This window comes from Hylobates moloch, unplaced genomic scaffold, assembly GCF_009828535.3.
Source record: "Hylobates moloch isolate HMO894 unplaced genomic scaffold, HMol_V3 SCAFFOLD_23, whole genome shotgun sequence".
Lineage (NCBI taxonomy): Eukaryota > Metazoa > Chordata > Mammalia > Primates > Hylobatidae > Hylobates > Hylobates moloch.
Genome location: NW_026652298.1, coordinates 16,748,795 through 16,774,544, shown reverse-complemented (window position 1 = coordinate 16,774,544; position 25,750 = coordinate 16,748,795). Strand labels below are relative to the sequence as shown.

Genomic DNA, 25,750 nt, shown 5'->3' with positions numbered 1-25,750 from the left:
AGCTGCCTGGGAGACTGAGGTGAGAGGATCACCTGAGCCTGTGGGAGGTGGAGGCTGCAGTGAGCCGGGACTGTGCCATGGCACTCCAGCCTAGGCAACAGAGCAAGACCCTATCTCAAAAAAAAAAAAAAAAAAAAAAGGAAAGGAAAGAAATTTTAATCAGGAAAACAATGAAGTGGTGACTTCTCTATAAACGAATAACATTACTGTGGTGACAACTGATTCTCTTCATATATTACTCGCAATTCTAATAAGGTTTCTGAGAGGATAATACCGGTAAGATAGAGAAACCTGAAGAGAATCTCATTGCATATTCCAAAACACCAAATCTACTGCTTTCTTTGTTTTAGAAACAAACCGCTATGCTCTGAATGTTTGTGTCCCCCTAAAATTCCTATGTTGAAACCTAACCCCCAAGGTAATGGTTTTAAGAGGTGGGGCCTCTGGGAGGTGATTAGGTCATGAGGGCTCTGCCCCTCATAAATGAATTAGTGCCCTTACACAAGAGGCTGGAGAGAGCTCGTTCTTCCCTTCTGCCATATGAGGACATAGAGAAGGTGCTGTCCATGAGGAACAAGCCCTTGTCAGATACTGAAACTGCTGCCACCTTGATCTTGGACTTCCCAGGCTCCAGAACTGTGATCAACAAATTCTGTTATTTATACCTTATCCAGTCTAAAGCATTTTGTTATAGCAGCATAAATGAATGCTTTTCTTTTTAGTTCATATCCCTGTTTCATCTGCGTGAATCTAAACAGATCTTAACTGTTCATGTGAAACTGTCTGTGTGTGTGTGTGTGTGTGCACTTGAGAAAAGGCAGAATAATCTACAAAACATGCTGCGGTTTAAACATGAGCTCAGTTGGAGCCAGGCTACAAAGTTCCCAGTGCTATTGAAGGCTCACCAGGGTGTGGTGAGTTCCACTGCGGCTACTGTAAGCTGAAAGTATCCATACTACCCACTATTTCAATTCTTATGCTTGTTCAAAGAAGAGCAAAGCCAACTGTATCATGACCCATGCTCCTTCCCTCTCTGACTTCATGTAGCATCTTGGCTGTCTTCTGCTGGCTCCCTTCTGTCTAATCAAAGGACAGGTGAAGAGATGCATGCTGGCAGGCAGGGAACTTCAAGACATGCAGGTGGGAAGAGGACACTGTGGACACATACAGATCCCAAACTGCTAAAAGGCCAGGCCCCTACTTCTTTACCTTCTGATGGTCTCCCTTATCTCCCCAGATTGAATAATTTCTTTATTCTACCAAAGTATGGGCTTCCTCACCAGCTTTCAAAACTACACTGGCCCATATCCAACTTACTTTCCCATCTGTGCAGCTGCACTGGGACCATCATCTTCAGCTTATGCAGAGTCACACAGACTAGGGATACAGGTGTTTGTTTTATGGTGCTAAACAGGACACCACCCAGAAACTGAATCTGCTAGATTGAGCACTACTCCCAAATGAGCATTTGTTTATGTCAAATTGCTTTCTGCACAAATATGAAACTTCAAAAACATAAAACAATCCCTTTTAGACATGATCTGTATTCTTCCAAAAACAAGCCATCTGCAATATAATTCGAGTCCCATTCTACTCTCTTGCTGTCATTTGAGTGATATCACAACCATCAGGGTGTATATTTCATTTCTGCCGGTGGGATTACCACAGAATTAGTGATCAGTAGAGGCAAAACCAGTGTGTGGGAAAATACTACAATTCAACAAAACCTTAATTAAGCCCAGTTTTCCAAAACAGGGCAGAAGAGGATTTGCTACCAGTAGGAGGAAGCATAGCTCAACTGACAGGGTTGGGAAAACCTAGAATTTCAATGCTGTCTGTGACTCTATCTCCAGAAATGAAAAGCTTAACTATTTTCCTCATTAATTAGATGAGAAAAACTAAATACGTAGCTTTCCAACACAAATGCTGTAAACAGCTCTATAAAGTGTATAAATTATACATAGTCTAGAGAAAAAAAATTATTCAAGGAAGGAAAATTTATCACTTAACTTGGAGAGAGAAAAGGAAAGGAAACAAAACGGAAACAAGCTTTCATGGGAAGGAAGCCTCTCTTGTACCCCTGATGCAGAAAGTGAGATGAAATAGGCCAAAGTGCTCCTTGGGGGCCCTACAAATCCTGCAGGAAGAATTCAGAGTCTGCAGGCAGAAGCTCTCAAGAGCTGTCCTGGGACATGACCCGTTATTACTTCAAGCAATCTTGCATCTCATTCAGCATTCCAAATTGGGAGAGGAGGGACGGGACCACATGCACAAATCACACAATTTCATGCAAATAGTATCTCTCTACCTCCTGGGATCATGAGGGAAAGAGCACTGGCAGAGAGGGACTTTGTGACTTTCCCCGAGATTTTCTTTTTTTCTGTGCTTTCTAATCGCTGCCGAGCCATGTGAGAAGCGGGTTCACTGGATGGCTTTGAGGAATTGTCTGTACTGTCCACACACTCGCTTCGTCCATTTATCTGATCCAAGTGCTCTGAAAAACTGCCAACTGTACAAAGAAGAAGGGATAAACGTGTTCAGGAAAATCCAGGATAGGAGAGGTGGGAAGAGGGGAAGAGAGAGACAGCAGGAAGAGTAAATGCCGGAGAACATACTCCTATGTGGCCAGTAAGTCCAGACAGTGTCAGGCGAACATTAACAACATGTAACTGGTTTGAGAAAGGTGACATGGAGGAGGAAGAGATGGAAGAGGCATCTATTCAGACTTCATTCTACCTGTACACAAGTCTGCTAATTCTCAATCCATGACTCCATTTAACCAGAGGAATTAGTTTCTTTCAACAATCTATATTTTTGAAACCTTGCGGAGATAATTCTGGTGCCCCTACCCCCACATACCATGAAAGGCTGTGCCATGAATCAAATATTACATCCCAAACACCATGGCCACCCACTTCATACTGTGATTACCTTATGATACTGATGATAATCATTATCAATGCTGTTAATCATAATTTTGACCCCTGGACATTTTTTCATCACTCCCTGCAGACTTAACGTCTGTGCTCTTAGAACACACCTCATACTAGGCTGAGGCAAGTAACTGATAGACAAGTGCCTAAAGTGTCTCTTCTCACTTCTCAGGCCATATGCCTCCTTTCATTCTAAGCAACCTGTACATTTCAAAGGACAAGCAAGACAAAGGATATTACTCCCTCCATTACTCAAGCTCACTTCAACCTCCTGGCTTTTAATCCAGCGTATCATATGCTGATCCTTCCTCATGCTATTTCCTCTCCCCTCTAAACCACTTCTTTACTTTTAATTTTGTTAATCTTTAATATAAACTGGAGTTATTTTTAACTTAAAAAAATTAGGACTTCCCTCAACAACGGAGCGTAAGAGAGGATAAATATGGAGGTGGGTGCAGAAATGGAACATCACTGATGCTGGTCTGGTGAATGCAGAGGCTGAGGGTAAAGAAAGCTCTGCAGCAGGGTGACATGTTGAGTCCCCTAGAAGGAAGCTGAACAGCTATTCCTTTTGATTTGTCCTACTCTTTCTTTCCCAGGTTATCGGTTTTCTATCTTGTTTTTCTTTAAAAACATCATTGATAGCACATTTTTGTCCATCCAGGAGAGACAATGCTCATCTCATTTTACTTCTACATGCTACATTATAAGCCCCATGTGCTTAAAAATCATCAACTGTCTCATCACCTTTAGAGATACAATCCATGCAGAGTATTAACACCGCTATAAACGATCCTTTGAAAGAGCGGCCAGCACATTTCGAAGTGCTGACCATATGACACTGTTTGCCTGGGAAAGACTTAAACTTAGACTCAACTAGCGTTTCTCTTACACTGCTGTCTATACATCACTCAGCGGTATGGTTGTAGTTTGGCCCAAGCTCATGCACAAAGTTCAGATCTTACAGCTGTGGTCTGGGCTAAGGGTAGCTGGGAACTTGGACAGCAGCTTTAGTCACAGCACACTTTGTGGTCATCTACTGTGCGTATGTACAGGAAAAGACTCATGGACTTCCACATAACACGCATCTGACCAACAAAGGGAGATAACCTTAAGGCAAATATCAATCTTTTTACTCCTATATGCTAAGTTCATTCTCATTTAACAATATATTCCATTCTCTTACAGAAATCAACTACTGAAGGTCTTGATAAAAACTGCTTCGCAAGTAATAAATCTCATCTCACAAAACTTAAGCTTCCCATTGCGTAAGGTACACACTTCCTTCTTTGTAATTTTGTTTGGATGGGATCACTGACAAGTATAAAATGAAAAGCTGAATCCCTTTACAATGAGTAATTGTTGGATACGTTTGACCCCTACACCTAAGGCTTCAAGACGTTTATTTTTCATGGCTTCAAACACAATGTAGTCATGATAAAAGAGAAACATGTATAAAGTTGTACTTCCCTAAATGCCAGAGTGTGGATACACAACCTTGTCTCACCTCTCCCTCTTGCCTCTGCCATCTCATTTTGCAGCACTGCATATAAGTGTGAGCTTCTTTTCTGCCAATGGTAGATAATGTCACTTTAATGTTCTCTAAATGTCAAGGGTTCCTTCTTTTTGGTGGTGGAGCAATATAAAAATCAACAAAGTTAATTTTACTACAGTCACGGTTTTCAGACTCCCTAATTACCCTTGGCTATAAGCAAATCAGCTCATCTCTCTATTCTGCACAGCCCCCAAGGCCTTTGATTATTTTTAGTGTGCGTATGGGGGAGAGAGAGAGAGAGAAAGATGGTGTGAATCTATTAATCAAAATGCATGGCAGGACCTAGGTGAATTTTTTTTTAATTATGAAAGTAATCAATCAAATGCTTAGACATGATTCCCCTCCCTTCCCCTCCTACTCTTCCGGTAGTGAGCAGGCTGAGGAGACTAAGAGATAGTAAACAGTTCACTATATTAAGAAAAAATTTTAAATGAAGGTGAACATACTCTATTCAGAGTAAGGCAACTAAGAACCAGATAAAGGCCTTTGTAACCAGGAATAGAAAATACCAAAATATCTACATGTGATCTGAGCATCAACATGAGCTAGAGATGGTCAGGAATCTTAGTCTAATAGGTCGCCTTTACACTACTTCCTCATTGCTGTTCTCTTGGCTTTATGGTTAGGATAAGTGGAATTATGCAACATGAAAACAGAAATGAAGTGAAGAGAGAGAAGAAAATCCAACATTATTTTCCCCCACAATAAACTATAAGCACATGTGAAGCTTCACAGATCCAAACTTCTTAGTGAGGTTGAAATAAATCCAGCCCATAAAATTTGTTTTTCTTGAAATGATTTAAAAAAAGCTTACACTATGAATATTCAGTTAGTTTAAAAAATGTTGATGAAAAATCTTGGAATCATTCATGGTTATCAATACAGCATATTGAATGTAGCTTAATGAAAACATTCATTATAGCAATTCTAAGCCATATACATCTTTTATTTTTTGAAAAAGCATAAATGCACATACTCTACAGAAGAATATGCTGTGCATAAAATTTTTATAAATCAAACGATATTTTAAATGAACTTAAGAGGCTTGTTCTGGTGCAATTAATTGCAAGTTTGATTATCTAGTGAGGATACCTCCATTACTAATGACCAGCAAGTATCCATGATATATTCAGCTCCTTAAAAATCTGTGAAGACACTGTTCCTCTTGTCAGGAAGGTTGCATCACACAAAGGTAACATTTAAAAAGTGCTTTCAAAGGCCCAAGCCCCCTTGGCTGCCTCCCAAAAACGCAAAGATGTCTCAGGAGTTTGTTACTCCAATTACCCAGAGTTTCTTACTCCAACTACCCAGAGATGGGGAAGGTAACTTTTGTCTTCAGTGGAGTTATTTCATATGCACGTAAACTATCAATTTAAATCATGTTGGTATTTCTGACTCCCCTTTCCCATCCTTAGTCCTAGATGGACCAGAACAGCATTAAGCGTCTTGCTGCACTCAGCCTGCACTGAGTCTAGTGTGGAGAGAGAAATTATTTGGTACAAGATAACCCTTTAACAAAAGCCAGCTCCATCAAAGAAACAACCATCCATTTCAATGCTAGAGAGAAACCTGGCTTTATACTGTGCCTTACGGGTGATTCAAGACATCTTTAAGGGTAATTTTGACAAGCTGACTACTTGATACTGGCTCTTACACTGAACTTTGAGTTAGATGCAACTGCATAAGACATACCTTTGCATCAACAACTGAGAACATGCTCCCTTAGCACATTCTGACTTCCCTTAAAAGACCCCCTGCAACCTGGCTGAGAAAGTGAGGTTTGGCCCCAAGGTCAAACTGAAGCAATAACAGTTTGCTGCATGGCCGAGCACCGAGGAAGGGTCTGAGACATCTGATCTTAGCTCTCAGAAAATCGTGTCCCAAGCCTAAGGACTGAGGCCATGGAGAAAGTCTAGCAGCATAAAACACCCATCTTTGCTGCCTGGCGAGGCCCGCTCTGGGACTGAGCACTAGGAGTCACTTAGTGTGGTGAGGAAGACAGCAGGCACTATGGCCCGGGGCTTACCTGACAGGGTGGAGCTGCTGATGGTGCTGGCTGGGGTGGTGACCTCAGGCTCCTCCTGGGCACACTCTTCAGGAGGAAGGGCTGGCTTTCCTGGCTCCTCATGGAGGTCTCCAGGGCAGGAGGCAGCTTCATCTTGCTCTCCCTCTGTTGAAATAGCCAGTTTGGGAAGTAGGCCAGAACTGAGTTTATGTCTGTTGCTTTCAGTATCTGAAGAGTTGGATGTTGATAGCTGTTGCCTTAATTAAAAGCAAAAACAAAGTCATATACACATACTAGAAAACCGTGTTAAAGGTGAATTTTGGAAGAAACCAGGTGAAAATTGGACTTGCATAAGCCTAACCAAGAGATGTCTAGTGCAATGGTTCTTAATGTATGGTACCCAGAGCAGCAACATCTGCATAATCTGGGTACTTGTCAGAAATGCACATTTTCAGGCCCTACCCTAAATCTACTGGATGAGAAACTCTGGAGGTGGGAGATTTGTGTTTTAACAATCCCCCCAGGTATTCCGATGCTCACTAAAGTCTAAGAAGCTCTGCTCTGGTAGCTACTGCTTATATTACTTAAGAGGCATTTCACATACATTTCAGAATATTCTGAACTCCAGCTCAGTGTTTCTGTGGATGGCAAGGTTGTGCTTTTGGTTTTGTCCCCAGAGTCTTCCTTCTCTTCTGCTGAATTCTGAGTGATTCGATCTATACTGCTGAAAACCTGGAAGGCAAATAATCGGTGCTTATTAATATCTACTAAAAAGAGTTTGTCAGGAAAAACACTCCAAGTCTTGGGAGGCAAACCTGAGAGGATAACTAAATTCTGAACTAAGATTGCGTATTCAGAAAGTACTTTCCAGTGTTGTTGACCAGAATCCTGAGAGGAAGGGTCAGAGTGAGTGAGTGTGTGTGTGTGCGTACATATATACGAATAGGGAGCTATGAATTCATCATCCTCTCATCATATCTTGTTGCGGACTTTGTATCTGCAAACAAAATCCACAGATGCAGTGGAGTTTCTAGGCCTCGGGATCAATGCACGTCTTGATTACTTTTTAACCATGAAGTCAACTGGAAAAAGAAAATAACAGAGAAAAAGATTTAATGGCCACCAGTCAGGGGTGGGAAGAAGAAAAATGAATTGGAATTGAGTGCAAACAGAAGAATAAATTATCTGTTTCAAGACTGGGTGGTGGTGTGGCAAGGATGCAGTACATGTTTCGTTATAAGAGCCAGAGGTATTTGTTTCGCTTACAAATCACATCTATAGACAGGCAGTTTTCTATGTTGGTGCTGGGGTTCCTGAAGGGGATTGGAGTTCAGGTAAGCCCAAGGTCTCAGCTATCTCTGAATCTCTGTTGTCTCATAAGAAAGAGAGAAGGTAAAATGGGGGTCTAAGAACCTAGGGCAGGAAGCACTCCCTACTGCCCTGCTCAGATACTTGCTGCTCTCATAGGAATGGTCCTCAGGCCTCCTATAATCTACTAGGAATAGCAGGAAAGTGGCTAAAGAACAGGAGATGGTGGGAAAATGAAATATCATCAAGGCAAAGAAGGCAGTGTATAGGGGTTGGCATTGTTGTCTTTGATGGCCCAGAGAACAGTCCTGGTCTGAGTCCACACTTAGCAAAGCTTCTGTCCTGGCTCTAGGACAGACTGGCTACCACCTTCCCCAGGGAAATGCTTACTTCGATGCCATTCCCATACACAGGGAGGGTAGTGCTGGCCAATTTGCAGGTGCATCTAGGTAATCATTTAGAAAAAGCTACAGAGCACTTTAAAATCACTAAATGTTATAGAAAAGCTAAACAATAATCGTGCAAAATGCCATGGCAACAGAAAATATGTAGCTACTGAAAATAGCAAAAGGGAGGGAGGGTGCCCTCAGGTTGGTTTCCATTTTTCCTAGGGCCCTGTTCTGTCTCAGTACTATCAGTTTTCTTTGTTTTAATTGTTTTTTCACTCTTACCTCTACTGGTAAAAAGGCATCTTTCTCAAGCATCAATTTTATTATCTAAATGATTCTAGCTTGGCTTCCTACTGCCTTTTCAATATGGCTTATAATTTCTGTTTATTGGTTACGAGACTTTTTTTTTTTTGGCTTTTTTTTTCCTTTATGTGGAGAACGGGGTCTCGCTGTATTGCCCGGGCTGGTCTTGAACTCCCGGGCTTCAGCTATCTTCTTGCCTCTGCCTCTCTAAGTGCTGGGATTAGAGGCATGAGCCACTATGCCTGGCAGTTATGAGACTTTACAATCCTACAGTCAACTGTCCCCAGGTATCTTTGCTTATGTCAAGGACTGAGCCTTCTCCTTTTGTCATACTCTGTGTAATACCTAGGAGATGACTGTACACAGTGAAGCTCGTGCTCTTCATCCTGAGTTGAAAGCAATGAGTGATGCCTCTGCAGCCTGGCATTGAGCCAGGTGAGAGACGTTCAAGGCAAGTTCATCACGTAAGTAGCAGTCACACACTCCAAAAACAAGACTGTGGGTGCAAGGCTATGCTGCTAAGAAAACAATATCTTAATTTGTGGAGAGAGAAATATATTGGTGCCGGGGTTCCTGAAGGGGATCGGAGCTCAGGTAAGCCCAAGGTCTCAGCTATCTCTGAATCCCTGTTCTCATAGGAAAGAGAGAAGGTTAAATGGCAGTCTAAAAGCCTAGGGGATAGGGACAGACTATAAGTTGAGGGGGTCACTTTTCTTCAACAAAAAGGAAGTTTAAGCATAGGAGACCTCAAACCCTGGAAAACGGTAAGTGTCCAGCTGTTCGGGGATACTATCTGGCCAGCGGGAGATCCTCCCAGACAGACTGTGTGTTTATGCCACATTTCACTTACTTTTGAAAACCTGTGTGAACATGAAGAAAACTGCCTTATTTCCACATTAAAGTCTTCATCATTTGTGTCATCTTCTTCCTCCGTTTCCATATGATGATACTTCTCAGACCGAGCTGCAGTGAAACGTTTGGGAACAGGTCCAGTTACTCAGGTTTTCAGCATTTAGATATTTTAATTATGAGTTTCTGTATCAACATTATGTTTAAGAACTCAGAGATACGAAAAGGTTCAAAAGCAAAGATAATTATTTATCGAGTAAAGGCCAAACAATGTTTTATGTCAGATAAAGCACATACTATCAAAATAACTTGTGTCATCCTCAGATTCCAGTTGGGGAATAAATTCTGCCTTCTGTCTCAGCAAACTGTTCCAGTCTAAAGAACGGAAGAATCGATGCTGTTTGACTTCATATGCACCACCTGGAAGGGGGCAGGTAGGGACAAAGAGGAAAGTGTTAAACTATCCCCACTAAGCAAAGGCAAACATCAGTTTTTAACAACAATTTTGAGAACCTATCAGCAAAGAAATACAGACATGAAAATCATACTTTTTCATTCTACAACCAAAGCCCCACAAATTTTTCTGATAATTTATCAGTAGGAGATTTGATGTTGCTAACAGCAGTTGCTATGGCACTGTTTTTCTTTGTTCATTTTTTCCATGACTTCCTCCATTTTTCAAAGGTTAATGATGTGGCCACTTAAAATCACATTATGCTGAACCTGGAGATGTAGATAAATATTGGCCCACAGCAGACTCACTCATTAAAAACCCAGAGAAATTCTAACAAGCTGCAAAATGTGTTCACAGCAACATTTCCTCTGGAGGTAAAGTGAATATTGATAAATTTTTCCTAAATATTATTTATAGGGGCTACCATTCAATTTTATTGGATTGCTCATTAACATAGGTAAGAATTAGATTCTGTGGATTACAGATTCGTGAGTAGGAAACTGACAAATCTGTTTTATAGACTTTTAATGCCTCCAAAATATCAATCACCATTTCCAAGTTTTAGGCTTCTTTTTGCCAAGTCAGCATGAAAGCATAATTCAGTGAAATGTTTTCAATTCAGCTCATAATTTTAAAGAGTGATTTTAAAGGACAGGCCATCGAAAATATGAACGCCATACCCCATATAAAGAGAAAAAGGTACATATTATAATATCGTAGCATAAGAATCAGACCCCTGCCCTGCCACCAGCACACATATTGTTGAAGAGAGAGTTAACAAAGAATCAATCCTGAAAAAACTCTAAGAAGAGAGATTTCTGAGAAGCTAATACAGGGACTAATCAGCCTCCCTGCCAAAAGATCTCTGCTAGGTGCAAGTAAATGCCTCTTTCTTGTAGTTGTCACCCAGGCCTCCCATCCTGTCCTCTATGGAGTCCAAAAAAATAGGATGAGAAATGCCAAGTTGAATGCAAAATTAGCTGTGAATCTTGGTTGGGGGTTGCTGTCTGTGATCAAAGATTGGACTCTGTCCTCATTGGACCCCTCTAGCACAAGACATAGTGTCAGCCCTAGCTCTAAATCCAGCCAGGGCAAATTGGTGTTCTGAAAATGATGGAATGGAGTCAAAACAGCAAAGTGAAGAAACTACCCAAAAAGGGGGGAAATGGATTCTTCTTTATAAAACATTTAATTAGAATCTTTACCCCATATTCTATCCAGGTGGTTTCACATTTCTAGCAAAATACTGAAGTCTGACAGTAAGCATGAGCAGCTACGACTGAGGGCCAACTTGTGACAAGTACTGCACTAGATGCTACAGGACAGGTGTCTTGTTTCCTTTAATTAAATCATCAAATATAACCACATGAAGTGGGCATTACAACACCTTTTGTGGATGTGGAAATGAAGCATAAGCAATAAAGCACCATGGACCACGAACCCCCAGAGGGTAAAGATTCAAGGCTGAACCTAGGCCTGCCTAAAAACACCCAGGCCCAACCTCAGTGCCACATATAAGGCGGACACATGCTTTAATTTGTTCCTACTCCACCATCTCTCTTGCATCGCTTTGCAAACAGATTCAGAACTGCCAATACTGGGGACCTGAGCCTAAGAGCCAACTCATGTGGCTATTCTACAGCACCTCTGGAGAGCCTCATTCCAGCCCACCATGCATCCTTGCTCTCACCTATCCCTAATCAATGTCCGTATACACAACTGCCCATCTCATTTTCTTCTAGTGCTCTTTTACTTGGAGAAACAGAATATGAAAGCTAAGAGGGCTTAACTGTTTCCCTATCCAACATGGAGGTCGTCAGCACAGTGCAGGTGTTGGGTAGGGAAAGCCCTAGTTAGTGGCCCACAACACACGTCTCTGGACTCCTGGGTGCAGTGATGGTTCCACTAGACCATAATGACTATCACTTCAGCTGCTGCTCATGGGGCCACATCAGCCGCCCAGCCCTCACATTTTGGGTTGCTCAATTTTATCAGAAAAGCAGTTTCTCTAGGGCCAAGAGCTCAACCAGACTGCAGCCAGTGTCGGGGGTTTTACCCCCTGCCTGCTATCCTCTGGGACCCAAGCTGCTGAGAGCCTTCGTTTCATCTCTGTAGACAATGACAAACGGGTCCTCCTCAAGGACTTACAGCCCATGGTTGATTTAGTTCACATTTCTCAACCATTGGCCTTTGTGCCTCACTTATGAGAAGCTGGTATCAGTGGGTCCAGTTTCTCAGGCACTTATGGAGAGATAAGGAAGAAAAGAAAGGGACAAATTGGGGGAAAATGACCTCTGGGCTAAACTTTTGGTAAAATACGGGTGATAGCATGGTGAGCTAAAAACAAATCACTCATGCAAATGATAGTTCTCACTGTAAGAATTCATTATGAAGGTAAAAGAAACATTATACCTTGAGCTCCTGTTAGGTACTTAGTAAACGAACTAGATACCTTCATGAACATTTTTGCATTTACTCCTCACAATAATCCTGTGAAGTATATAAAATGCCCATTTCCATAGACTAGGAAACTGAGACTCAGGACAATGAAGAAACTATTCAAGACATGGGTAGCAGTGACATCTGAGCAGCTCTGAAGTCCAGGGAGTCAGGCTGCCAACTCAATATTCTACAAGTTCAAAAGTATAGTTCCAGTAGGACAAGCTCCCAAATTGCAAGTTATGCTTTGACACTAACACTTTCCCTTTTCTCTCCTTTCATGGAAGTTTCTTAAACATCCATTATGTTCTTCACACCCTTTTTCTCAGCCTCTCTAATCTCTTGGGCAAATGTGCATTCACACATTTTCACGGTGCATTATTTTGCCCACTAAATATGCATTAAACACAAAATGCTGTCATTGGAAGCAGCATGGCAGGCCTGCGGGATTCTCAGCCTCAGTCTCTGGGCCCTACTGGGACCTGTCATGTTGGACTGGCCTGTTTGGCAAGCACTTGACAATTCTAAGAGCTTGGGTAGGGTCTTTTAAATGTCTCTTCTGGATTTCTGTTAGGGGATTTGTTCTTCAAACTGTCAAACCCTAAAAAGACTGAAAGTAGCAGTCAACAAGAAAATGTGCAGAGAAGTAACTTGCAGCCTATGATTTATAAACACAGAGATGCTGATCATTATCACATCTTTGTCTAGTTAAATCAAGCCCAACCAAGAATCCAAGTTTTCCTGGAGGAATAAATACAGGGCAGAATACAGGCTGAACATCCTTAGTCTGAACATTTAAAATCCGAAATGCTCCAAAATCTGAAACTTTTTGAGCACCAATATGACACCACAAGTGGCAAATTCCACACCTGACCTCAGGTAACAGGGATTAAAACATATATGATGGGGCCAGGCATGATGGCTCATGCCTGTAATCCCAGCACTTTAGGAAAAGGCCAAGTGGGTGGATCACTTGAGGCCAGGAGTTCAAGACCAGCCTGGCCAACAAGGCAAAATCCCATCTCTACTAAAAATACAAAAAGTAGTTGGGCGTGGTGGCATGCGCTTGTGGCCCCAGCTACTCAGGAGGCTTAGGCATGAGAATCACTTGAACCTGGGAGGCGGAGGTTGCAGTGGGCCGAGATCGCACCACTGCACTCCAGCCTGGGTAACAGAGCGAGGTGCCATCTCTAAATAAACAAACAAACAAACCACCCCACCCACCCACCAACCAAAAACCAAACAAAAAACACATATTATGGGCTTATTGAAGGACTAGGACAGTATGCATTCATAACAGAATAAGAAATCATGTCAGTTTATGAACTTAGAAAATAATTCTAAGATAAAACTGTTGTTAATGAGGCAGATGACTCTGGAGGAAATGTTTTAAAAAGCCATCCAGCAGAATGCCTCCTCTTCCCTAGAATGATCTGTTTTTATCCTTATAATAATCCTATGAGGTAGCACTTCGAAAAGCTCCTTGCCACAAATGAGGAGATGAGCAATGAAAAAAGAAGTAACCTGTCCAGGGTCATACAGCCGAGATTTAAACCCAGGCTAGCTGACTGCGGAGTTTATGCTCTCAACCTCAATTTATATTGGCTTTTCAGGTTAAAAGTCCACTCATCCACTGAAAAAGGTAAAAAAAGGCACAAGGTGCTCTAGTGAGAGGCTCAACTAAAAGAAGTTTTCTAGTCAAGTCCTAATTTTCAGCCTTCTTGGATTCTCTAATGCAGGGTCTCCAAAGCTTTTGTGTAAAGGGCAAAACAGTAAACATTTCAGTCTTTGCAGGGCATGTGGTCTGTCATGACTACCTAACTTTGCCCTTGTAGCATGAAAGCAGCCATACAATACCTAAATGAGTGGACATGGAGGTGTTTCAGTAACGCTTTATTTACAATGCCAGGCTGTGGGACAAATCTGGCTGTAGCTTGCTGACCCTTGCTGTAATGCATTATCATAAACTCTAGTAGCACAGCATTCATCTATACTTAGGTAAGAACAGAGTCCTCCAACAGGAGAATCGGTGGGTGAATGTGGAGAATACTATACAATAAATATTTGGAACTGTTGCAAATTTTTGTCTTGGAAAAAAATGGGGGAGAAAATGATTTCTTCAGTATTTTCTGTTATTTCTATTAAAATGGGGGTAGAATGAAACAGCCCAGAGTAAACAACCCATCAAGCCAACACTTTTCACTGATGAAAATTATGGCTGCTGCCTAGACTATGTGCATTTATATTTAATATTTAGTCTCATCTACATAAATTCACATACTCGGGCAGACTGGGACTCTATACTGGGATCGCTAAGTCTGTCTATTCAGAATACAGAGAAGAAAAGGGAATAAAATGCTGGCACAACAGTCAGAAAAAATAATCAGCAAGAAACAAATCTACTCTCTTGTTAATCCTGAAAGGCAGTGGTTTTTAATTCTCTTTCTTGGGTCATGGTGCTGACAACTGTGATAGGACAGCATGGTTCAACCCCAGGCACGCATTTCTAGTAATTAGTCCAAGTACTGATAACCCATTTCAAAGCCTGTGTACAGTAACGTGCTGGGTCAAATCCGTATGGGGATGTATATTTAAAGACAACAACAAAAAGAGTTCCAAATATCGAACCCTCTGTTTCAAGTTATTTAAGATGCATGCTTTTCAGGATAGAAGAGTTACATGTGCCTTTGAGGTTTTCTTCCAGAGAAGCTTTATTTATTGAAACAAATTAAGCATAATTTCTGCTTTGCCAAACACAAAAACAACAAAAAACAAAGACAACCAACCAACCCTCTTAGTGTACACACTGTTTTGAATCAGAAAACAAAATCCAAAACATTATTGCTATAATGTGTTGCAGTCACGTTCTACATCAACTAACAGATGTTGCCCATGCAAAAGCAAAACAACAAAAGCTTCCGAGCGCTCCATGTAGACATTCTTTCTTGCACATTAGCAAAATGAAAACACATGGGCTCTAACCTGTCCCCAGCCTCTCCAGGGGATTCTGCCTGAGGAGTAAGGTAATCAGATCCTGGGCATCAGGTGGGGGTGCCTCATCCTTCTCAGGCCAGTTGATCTCATCTAGAAGGAAGAAAAGTTGTTTATAACCATATTGTTCACAAGAGGGTCCAGGTCCCAGCAACATGGACATCACCTGGGAATTTGTCAGAAAGGCAGAATTTCAGGCCCACTCCGGACCTACTAAATCAGAGTCTGCATTTCATCTTCAATAGATTCCTAAACACAGTCATGTTTGAGAAGCATTCTTTTACAAGACATAAGTAGCACAGATTTTTTACAAGGTAGGAAGAGAATATTTCAATAAGCACATCTTTCATTTGCTTTTTAAATTCATTTTTCTTTCAAAGAATTGGCTTCCAAAAAGTTGCCTCTCTAGTTATTAAAAGACTTAAAATAATAGAAACTCTCAACACCTCCATTTCGGTGGCTAATATACCCATCCAGGGATTATCTCAGGGTAAGATTTTTCTCTCTTAATTTCCTCAACTGAGAATTTGGCCACAGCCATAGAGTTCTTCGGCTCTAAGAAGCAAGAAGTAATTTCGTAAAAATAACTATTTCCAGAAACAAACAAACAAACAAACAAAAAGGTCAAAGTGCTAAGACTGAAGAAACAGAAGAAAAAAAAAAAACCAAAGTAATCATAGTAATGGAAGTATTTAAAATCTGTCATAAATATTAAGAATACATTCTCATTCTGAAGGAGTTTGCCTGAAGATAGGTGTGCGTGCTTGTGTGTACGGAAATGCAATAAAAACATGAGTTATTTCTGTGTGGGCCTGCCTCTAGCTTCCTCTGCTGCAGTTTAAATCTGATTTGGAAAATAAAACATGAATATGCATCTGAGCCGTAAGGCATCAAGAACAAAGCCAGTATTTGCTGCTTGTGTTAATTAAACAGTTGATTCCCTTTGCCATTCAGGCTTTAGTATATCAGAAAACAACCTAGTTATAAATCCATAAACAGCTCAGATATTGTATAAAGGGGTCATACACTGCAGGCAACTCACAATTCTGCTTTGTTAAAGTTTACAAATATGCCCGGCTTGCAAAGTCAAAGATAGAAAAGAATGCTGTGATAAAGGGGCTCCTCATATGCAAAATGAATTTTTCCCCTACTTCCACTGCTAGACCTTGTAAACACAGTCCAAATAGACTGTACGTGGCTGATAAAGATGTCAGTGATGCCTAACAAACTTTCAAGAAGAGAGGCCTTTCTGATCTATGTTCCAAGGAAATTTATAAAATCGGCAGGTAGGGTAGTGATAAACCCTATTTAATTATCATTTAGTTTTGCCACAGGCCACATACAATAGTTAGGGTCAGCTTGCAGGTTAAGATCTAAAAGTTATTTAATTTTAAATGAAAGATGAACAGCTGTTACAGAAATAACATTACACCATAACAACTACCAATGAAATCATTAACAATCTGTGGATTCAACTTGCTTCTTTCCCATTCTCATTATTTATTATTTGGTAGACATTTGTTTTAGGGTTTATTACATTTTTGTTAATTTCTTCATTATGCCATTAACCATTTTCCCCATTTATGTAAATGTTACCCACATTAACCTTTTCTTCTCTGGTGCAACTTTCTTATCATGGAAAGGAAGACTGGATGGCAATTAAATTGCCTGTAAATCCCACACCAACTTCCTTTGCAGAAAAAGCACACAATAAAAAATGGTTTTGTTGCTAGTACATTTCCAAATTCCATGTTAAAAACATTTCTTCAGATCAATTTTCAACAAAAATTGCTCTCCTGAGATTAAGAATGCCAGTTATATGCTTTGATGAGTCAGTTCTTTCAATTTCTTGGCTCAACTCTTTGATAAAGGTTAACATTTTAGTAGTGAAAAATGTGACACTCAACAGATTTACATTAAATAGCTGCTTCCCAACAGTGACTTAAAGATAACTCCTGATGATATTTACCACTGATGACTTGTCCAAATAGCTCTTCTGGAGTATCCCCAAAGAATGGCACGCATCCAACCAGAAATTCATAGAGGATAATCCCCATGGCCCACCAGTCCACCGGCTTTCCATAACCCTGCCTCAGAATCACTTCTGGTGCAATGTATTCAGGTGTGCCACAGACCTAAAAGATAATTGCAATATTAGAATAATTGGAATATTAGACATGAATTAAAATGAGCAAGGTGGCCAGTCACCAATTATTTTGCCCAGAATGCACCTGCTCAACCACATGGAACCACATGGACAAAGAACTTAAGAGCAACAATTATAAAAAGATATTTAAAATACCAAGGCAAAGAATTATTACCAAAGATGGGAAGTTTACAGTTCTGCTCTAATGTTAAATTATATGTAATGTTTACTTTCAAATTGAGAATCTGACCCTGTTTGGTAGTTTTACCTATTATACAATATTAAAACCACTTATAATCCTTACATTTAAAATAATAATGCATTTTTAAGTTTGTCACTGTCAGAGAGAGTTTTAGTATCTATATGACCAAAACACATTCACACACAGGTTATTTCATAAAAGCAATGACAGTTGAGATGCATTTACCTTAAGTAATTTTACAATGAACAGATTGTGGACACATGGTAATGAGGCATGCTTAAAGGGAAATGGGCCGTGGCTTGGATTTAGCACCCGTGATGGTACAATGCATCATGAGTTTCACAAGTACTCTACTGAGACTCCTGAATTCCTTACAAAAACAGTATTCCATTTGTCTCTCTCACACTCTCACTTGTGTGCAATTAGATCGTTCATCTTGCTAATAGACCATAATGTTGGGGGAGGAATGTAGATGGAGCAGACAATTCAAAGAGGCCCAGGGAGAAAAATGGGAGCAATTTGCACTTTATTAAATGTAAGGTTTATACAGACATCTAAACCACCAGCACTAATGTGAAGATGGCCCACACAAGTTGATTCTGAACTTCACTGGCAATACCATACTTGGTATTTCTCAATAAACTACATGGCACCCAAGCTTACCTGTTTATCCAGGAACTCTCGAGCATCCTTCTCAATATGACCCTCGTAAAGGTTGGTAGTCATGCTCATTAGTCCCACCTTAGATAATCCAAAATCTGTCAGCTTTATGTGCCCCATGGAGGTAACCAACAAGCTATGAGGAAGAAGGACATATAACACAATAATCACTTTATAAGCTGGTTATCTATTTTCATTTCTTCTCTACCCCCATCAATTTCTAAGACTATTTAATACATGGGCATCAAGCTTATTACCAAACCTGGCCTGGAAAGAGATGGAGTCACACAAAGATGTCAAATACCTCCGTCTAGCAGCTGAGTGTAATTCACAAGGGAGGGCTAGAGACAAGGTGTAGCTAATCTTTGTTGGAACAGCCACATAAAGCATCATTTCTAACACTTTGAAACTCTTAGAAAAATTCAAGTATGAAACTCTGATCCCTTTCCATTTTCACAATAAGAAAATAAAAAAGGAAGGGCATACATCAGGAACTAAGGAACCCATTTGTGATTCAAATGAGACGTAAGATAAAGAAAAACAGAAAAATATTGTATTGTTTCAGATTTCAACTTCCATCTCTAATTTAAATTTCTACTCATTAAGCACAAAACCTATATTTCTTACACATGCAAAGAATCTGCAATTAAATATATTTAAAACTTTTTATTTTAAGTGGGAAAATAAAAAGTTTAAATAGTATATACAGTATTACAGTAATTTTAAAATTAAAAGAATAGAGGTATTTTTTAAAAAGCTACTGGATGGAAATATCTCAAAATTTTAATAGTTGTCTTTGGTAATATTGCAGATAAATTTTTTTCTTTTTTTCCCCTGAATTTTTCAAATTTTGTAGAATGAGCATGAGTCAATTTTATCATAAACTTTTCAGCACACTTAAAGTCTTTACATATTAATATGTAATGTTTTTAGAGGCTTCTCAAATTAGTGGAGAAAACATGAAATATTTAATAAATGGTGTCAAGATGAATAGCTAGTCATCTGGGAAAAAAAGTCTATCTGTATCTCAAATCAGATACCAAAATCAATTCCACATAAATTAAAAATTACTAAAAAATTAAATTTTGAGTAAAATAGAATGTAATATCAAGCACTTCATCTTGGAGTAGGAAAAGGTAATCTAAGTATGACACCAAATAAAGAAACTATCCAGAAAACAACTAGTAGCATTCTATGAAGCTATTATCACATTTACACCATTTAAAAAAAAACTTAAAAAAATGAACTCTGACTTTATCATTATCTTTTTCTCTTGTCATTGGGGGTGGGGAACTAGGGGAGGGATTACATTAGGAGAAATACCTAATGTAGATGATGGACTGATGGGTGCAGCATACACCACCATGGCGTGTGTATACCTATGTAACAAACCTGCACGTTCTGCACATGTATCCCAGAACTTAAAGTATAAAAAAGAAAAAAATATACATATATATGCATTGTATCCTTTTTTCCATGAGTTTCCTGAACTTCGAATAAGCATATCTTTTAAAGATTTACATACAAATTACCGTATATACTGTTAAAACAACTCATTTTGGACATTATGGAAGAATTTAAAAATGTACATTGCATTAAAAGAAAACAGCTTTATAAACATGAGAACTTTGTATTGGGCAAAAGAAGGCATATATTTCATTTGTGTACATACTTGTCTGGTTTCAAATCCCTGTGTACAATTCCATAATTATGTAAATATTCCAAGGCCAAGACCGTCTCAGCAAAGTACATTCTGGCCATATCAACAGGGAGAGGACCCATGTTTTTCATTAAAGTAGCACAGTCTCCCCCTATAACACAGGAAAAGGAGTTAATAGCTATAGGATCAAGGCTTAATGGAGAAAACTAGTTTAGACTGCAGAATTTCAAGGTGAAATCATCTCTACCCATAGACACAGCATATCATAGTCACAACTGCAGTCTGTGTATTAACCTACCATGTTTCTAACTAAGACATGGTATGGAGAAAATACAGATTTTTATTTAAGAAGTAGTATTCATAAGAGAGGAGGTTTGGCTCTGAAGCGAAACTGTACTTTAAGGAACTGCTAGCATAATTTTAGGATCATGGTAACAATTTAAAATATACCAGCATAAAACATGGATTCTAGAATCAGGCTACCTGAATCCAAATTCTAGCTCTGCCTCTTACCAGCTGAGACATCCTAGGCAAACTACTCTTGGTTCCTTCACCTGTAATACAAGGATGGTAATAATGCCATCTTTGTTAGAATTTTTACGAGAATTAAATGAGATAATCTATATAAAGAATTTAAGATATTGCCCAACACATATCACATATTAAATGTGTGATAAATGTTAGTAATTGTTTTTGTTAAGATAACCACAACAGAGGTTAAAAAAGCAAAATATTGGTGTGGCAGAAAGAACACTGGGTGAAAATAAGGCAAGCTACATTTTTGTCTTTTATCTACCACTCTATCTAGTAAGTCTTCCTTTCTTGGACTTTATTTCACTCATCTATGAAATGGAAAGGTTAAACTAAAAGGATATCTAATGTTTCTTTGAGTTTTACAGTTTTGGGATTCTGTTCAATGACAACAGCTTAAATTAGATGCTTTGAAATTGTTACCAATCTATTCATCTTATTAACTTTATGTCAACAAGTCATGGTCACTTGAACTCAGAAACTTAATATAAAATTGATGGAAATAAGATTACTTGGAGCATTGAAAAGGTAGTCCATAGACCTCTTAAAGAAAGAAAAAAAAAGCTAAAAATCAGTAAGACTGGCTGCATTTTCTTGACTGTATCTCCTTTTCCATTTTATTTCATACCATAGACTGAAAAGAATATATATTTCTTTCTGTAAGAAGACTAATTGTGATGAGTACTTTTATGATATGTAATAAAAATAAGTAGAAAAAAATCCCATCACCTATATTCCAACTTTAATGACCAACTGAGAGGAGGTAGTTAGGATTAAAAACTATTAAAAAAGATAAACAACCTTTTTTCCAGATAGCGCTAATTTTCCCTTTGTTATAGTAGAGCAGGCACTTTACAAGCAATTATCAGAAGATAATGACTGGGAATACAGCCATCTCATTGCCTGGTTTCAGTTCCTAGGTGGATACAGCCATTATGTGGCACAAACACAGAAAGCTTCAACAACGCAAATGAGCAAGGGATTTCTGGGTACAGGTGTCATGTTTTCCGTGTCAGATACCTTCCACATATTCCATGACCATGCACAAGTGGCGCTTTGTTTCAAAGGAGCAATACATGCTGACAACAAAGGGGTTTTCTGCAAAAGTCAGGATATCCCGCTCCACAAAGGCCTGCTGGATCTGGTTTCGAAGGATGAGGTTCTGTTTATTAATCTTCTTCATGGCAAACCTCTGCCGGGATTCTTTATGCCGAACAAAGTAGACTGCCCTGAAAAGGAGCAGAAGTATTGGGGTTGACAGGAGGAGAGAAAGTAAGGATGTTGTGGGGATACAGTAAACCATATAAATCATCAACTTTTTAAAAGTTCCCACGGCAGGTGGAATGTAGCTTACACAAGCTGGCAGCTACAAACATCCCATCCCAGGCTAAACTCCTTTGGCTAGATTGATTTTTTTTCAAATTCTTTCAGTTAAAGGTCAAGGGTCACATTCAGGCATCAGATTCATCTTCACTGCTGAAGGAAGGAAAAAAGCAGTCCCCAAAGTAAGCTGTTTCCTAATACCTAGCTGACATTTTCAGTTTTTCCACGAACACATCAAAATCCGATATATGTCAGAACAGGAAACAATTAACAAAGTTACACACATATAACAAGCTAGATCCTTTCTAGCATTAGATATATATTAGACACTTTTTCTCAACCAACTAAAGCAATAATTTTTTTTTTTTTTTGAGATGGAGTCTTGCTCTGTCGCTCAGGCTGGAGTACAGTGGCATGATCTCAGCTCACTGCAACCTCTGACTCCTGGGTTCATAAGATTCTTGTGCCTCAGCCTCCTGAGTAGATGGGATTACAGGTGCACACCACCATGCCCAGCTAATTTTTTTGCATGTTTTTTGGTAGAGACAGAGTTTCACCATGTTGGCCAGGCTGGTCTTGAACTCCTGACCTCAAGTGATCTGCCCTCCTTGGCCTCCCAAAGTGCTAGGATTACAGGCGTGTGCCACCGTGCCTGAACCCTAAAGCAATAATTTTCTAAATGATACCGTTGGGACCCGCAAAAAACCCCATAGCTTCTTAGAGTATCTGGCTTCCAATTCAGAGACATTTACTTCCAAAGAAATTTCCAGATAAATGAGAAGTATGTGTTTAACACATTATATGGGGCTGTCCTGCAACAAAGGGTAGCACACTTCCTCACTACAGTCCTCAGCATGTGCTACCCCACGGCCGTTTCAACAGGAAATGCATGTCCCAGCATAAGAGCGGGCCAACGATAGAGCTGTATTTCTGTTTTCTCAGACCCACAGTCAAGGTGTCAGGGAACTCTATAACCAGACCAAGCTACACTCAATCTCTACCTAAAGCTTCACCCAAATACTTTATAGAGCCAATTATGGCTAGGTAAAGACAAGGGACCCAATGAGGCTTGGGATAAAGTAAAGAAGAGAATCAGAAGGAGTCTTAACAGCTCATCTGAAAATGATGAGCAACGAGGAACGTGTCTTGGATGGGCTCCTTTCTCACAAGTCCTCCTCACCTGTCAATATCATGGGAGAACAAGTTTGAAATCTCCAGTGATCAAACAAGAAATCATTTACCTGAAGAGCCATCAATCACAGTGAAGTATGTCCAGTGCCCACCTTATAAAACAGGGGGTATGTGACCTGAAATGGATTTTCCACTAGTTACTTAGCCGTCCTTGAACAATGACTGCAAGGAGGCCTAGAACACCCTATGCTCCTGCTCAATCAATATATCAGGGTGATTCACTGAAATAAATTTCAACTATATTCAATCCCAGTTCAATCAATGTTAATATTCTTCCCTTAAGTGTTCAGCTTGGAATTACTTTTTCTTTCATGAATGTGTATCTTTATCTCTGTCTTCTCATCACGCTCATCTTTTTCCTTTATTCGGTAAATCACACATCTATATTTTTGTCTCGGTCTAAACATTATTATTATTTTTGCTTTGCTCATATTTTTCTTCTCATTTCTTTGGTTTTCTAGTTCTTCCTTCACTGTATAGTAAAAAACTCTCTTAACCATACCTCCTATAATCAATGCACTGAATGATCTAGTGCTGTTATTCCCACTGTAAACCAGCCAGCTGGGTGCCCAGCACTTTCTACGCCGACTGGTGGTACTCTTCAGGATGACCAAAGCCTTGGGCTCCCACCATTCTGAGTGATTCCCACACCTGTTTTGCTGGCTACATTTGATATTAAGATTAACTAATTTAAACAAATATTTAAACAGGAACATGAGTGTAAAAAGGGAAAGCACTATTGCTTATCAGAAAAGTAAACGAATGTTTTAGAAAGTCTTAATAAATGTCAGTTACTAAATTAAGTTCCTGTTGATTTAATGTGGGTGACAAGATTTGCAAAAGTTGAAAAAAAATAACAAAAATCTAGATTCCTACATTCATATTGCTTCAATTTCTTGTTTCACCATTAAAGAAGTTAAATTGGAAAACAGAAACAATGTATTGTAAGCCTGGTTTACACTGGCTTTCTTGAAAAGGCCTTCCATCAAAAGACTAGGAAATTTATGTATATTTAGGTTACATTAAAATGTTTAAAATACGTATCTTTTCAAATTATTTCCTACTTTGACCAACTTTTAAATTAAACAACCAACTACTAGTTCTTTTTGTATCAGATTAAAGGCTTTTAGTATATTTTTCTTTTTTCAGCTACTGATGAGATACTATCAAGAATCCACAGATAACTTGAGTTGCTCCTAATCAGATGATGGTAGCAGGACAGACATAAAAAGGAGCACAGAAAATAACTTGGCCATCCCTCAAATAGAAGATAAGCACTGATATACAAATGTTGTCATTTTATCCACTGCGATCAAGTCAGTTTCATCCCCGGGATGCAAGGCTAGTTCAACATACGCAAATCAATAAATGTAATCGATCACATAAACAGAACCAACCACAAAAACCACATGATTATCTCAATAGATGCAGAAAAGGCCTTCAACAAAATTCAGCAGCCCTTCATACTAAAAACTCTCAATAAACTAGGTATTGATGGAACGTATCTCAAAATAATAAGAGCTATTTATGACAAACCCACAGCCAATAACATACTGAATGGGCAAAAACTGGAAGCATTCCCTTTGAAAACAGGCACCAGACAAGGATGTCCACTGTCACCACTCCTATTCAACATAGCATTGGAAATTCTGGCCAGGGCAACCAGGCAAGAGAAATAAATAAATTGTATTCAATTAGGAAAAGAGGAAGTCAATTGTCGCTGTTTGCAGATGACATGACTGTATATTTAGAAAACCCCATCGTCTCAGCCCAAAATCTCCTTAAGCTGATAAGCAACTTCAGCAAAGTCTCAGGATACAAAAGCAATGTGCAAAAATCCTATACACCAGTAACAGACAAACAGAGAGCCAAATCATGAGTGAACTCCCATTCACAACTGCTACAAAGAGAATAAAATACCTAGGAATACAACTTACAAGGGATATAAAGGAACTCTTCAAGGAGAACTACAAACCACTGCTCAAGGAAGTAAGAGAGGACACAAACAAATGGAAAAACATTCCATGCTCATGGACAGAAAAATCAATATTGTGAAAATGGCCATACTGCCCAAAGCAATTTATAGATTGAATGTTATTCCCCATCAAGCTACCATTGACTTTCTTCACAGAATTGGAAAAAACTTCTTTAAATTTCATAGGGAACCAGAAAAGAGCCTGCGTAGGCAAGACAATCATAAGCCAAAAGACAAAAATGGAGGCATCACGTTACCTGACTTCAAACTATACTACAAGGCTACCATAAGAAAAACAGCATGGTACTGGTACCAAAAGAGATATATAGACCAATGGAACAAAACAGAGGGCTCAGAAATAATGCCATACAATCTATAACTATCTGATCTTTGACAAACCTGACACAAACAAGCAATGGGGAAAGGATTCCCTATTTAAAATGGTATTGGGAAAACTGGCTAGCCATATGCAGAAAGCTGAAACCGGATGCCTTCCTTACACCTCATACAAAAATTAACTCAAGATGGATTAAAGACTTAAATGTAAGGCCTAAAACCATAAACACCCTAGAGGAAAACCTAGGCAATACCATTCAGGACATAGGCATGGGCAGAGACTTCATGACTAAAACACAAAAAGCAATGGCAACACAAGCAAAAATTGACAAATGGGATCTAATTAAACTAAAGAGCCTCTGCACAGCAAAAGAAATTATCATCAGAGTGAACACGCAACCTACAGAATGGGAGAAAATTTTTGCAATCTATCCATCTGATAAAGGGCTAATATCCAGACTCTACAGAGAACTTAAACAAATTTACAAGAAAAAAACAAC

The 25,750-nt window shown here is 39.4% G+C and overlaps 1 protein-coding gene across 6 annotated transcripts in view; it reads right to left on the bottom strand.

The window, feature by feature from the left end:
• MAST4 (microtubule associated serine/threonine kinase family member 4) overlaps positions 1-25,750 on the bottom strand; it is a 583,079-nt gene that overhangs the window by 17,656 nt on the left and 539,673 nt on the right. For 3 of the 6 annotated variants that reach the window (XM_032145417.2, XM_058433846.1, XM_058433848.1), the window contains 10 exons: positions 21,446-21,654; positions 19,907-20,045; positions 18,238-18,370; positions 17,196-17,361; positions 15,218-15,319; positions 9,640-9,762; positions 9,344-9,456; positions 7,098-7,225; positions 6,515-6,750; positions 2,309-2,509 (listed from right to left, as the gene is read on the bottom strand). In XM_032145417.2, coding sequence (XP_032001308.1) covers positions 2,309-2,509; positions 6,515-6,750; positions 7,098-7,225; positions 9,344-9,456; positions 9,640-9,762; positions 15,218-15,319; positions 17,196-17,361; positions 18,238-18,370; positions 19,907-20,045; positions 21,446-21,654 — 1,550 coding nt within the window. The remainder of the gene's footprint in view (positions 1-2,308; positions 2,510-6,514; positions 6,751-7,097; positions 7,226-9,343; positions 9,457-9,639; positions 9,763-15,217; positions 15,320-17,195; positions 17,362-18,237; positions 18,371-19,906; positions 20,046-21,445; positions 21,655-25,750) is intronic. The other 3 variants (XM_058433847.1, XM_058433850.1, XM_058433851.1) reach the window with 1 other exon arrangement.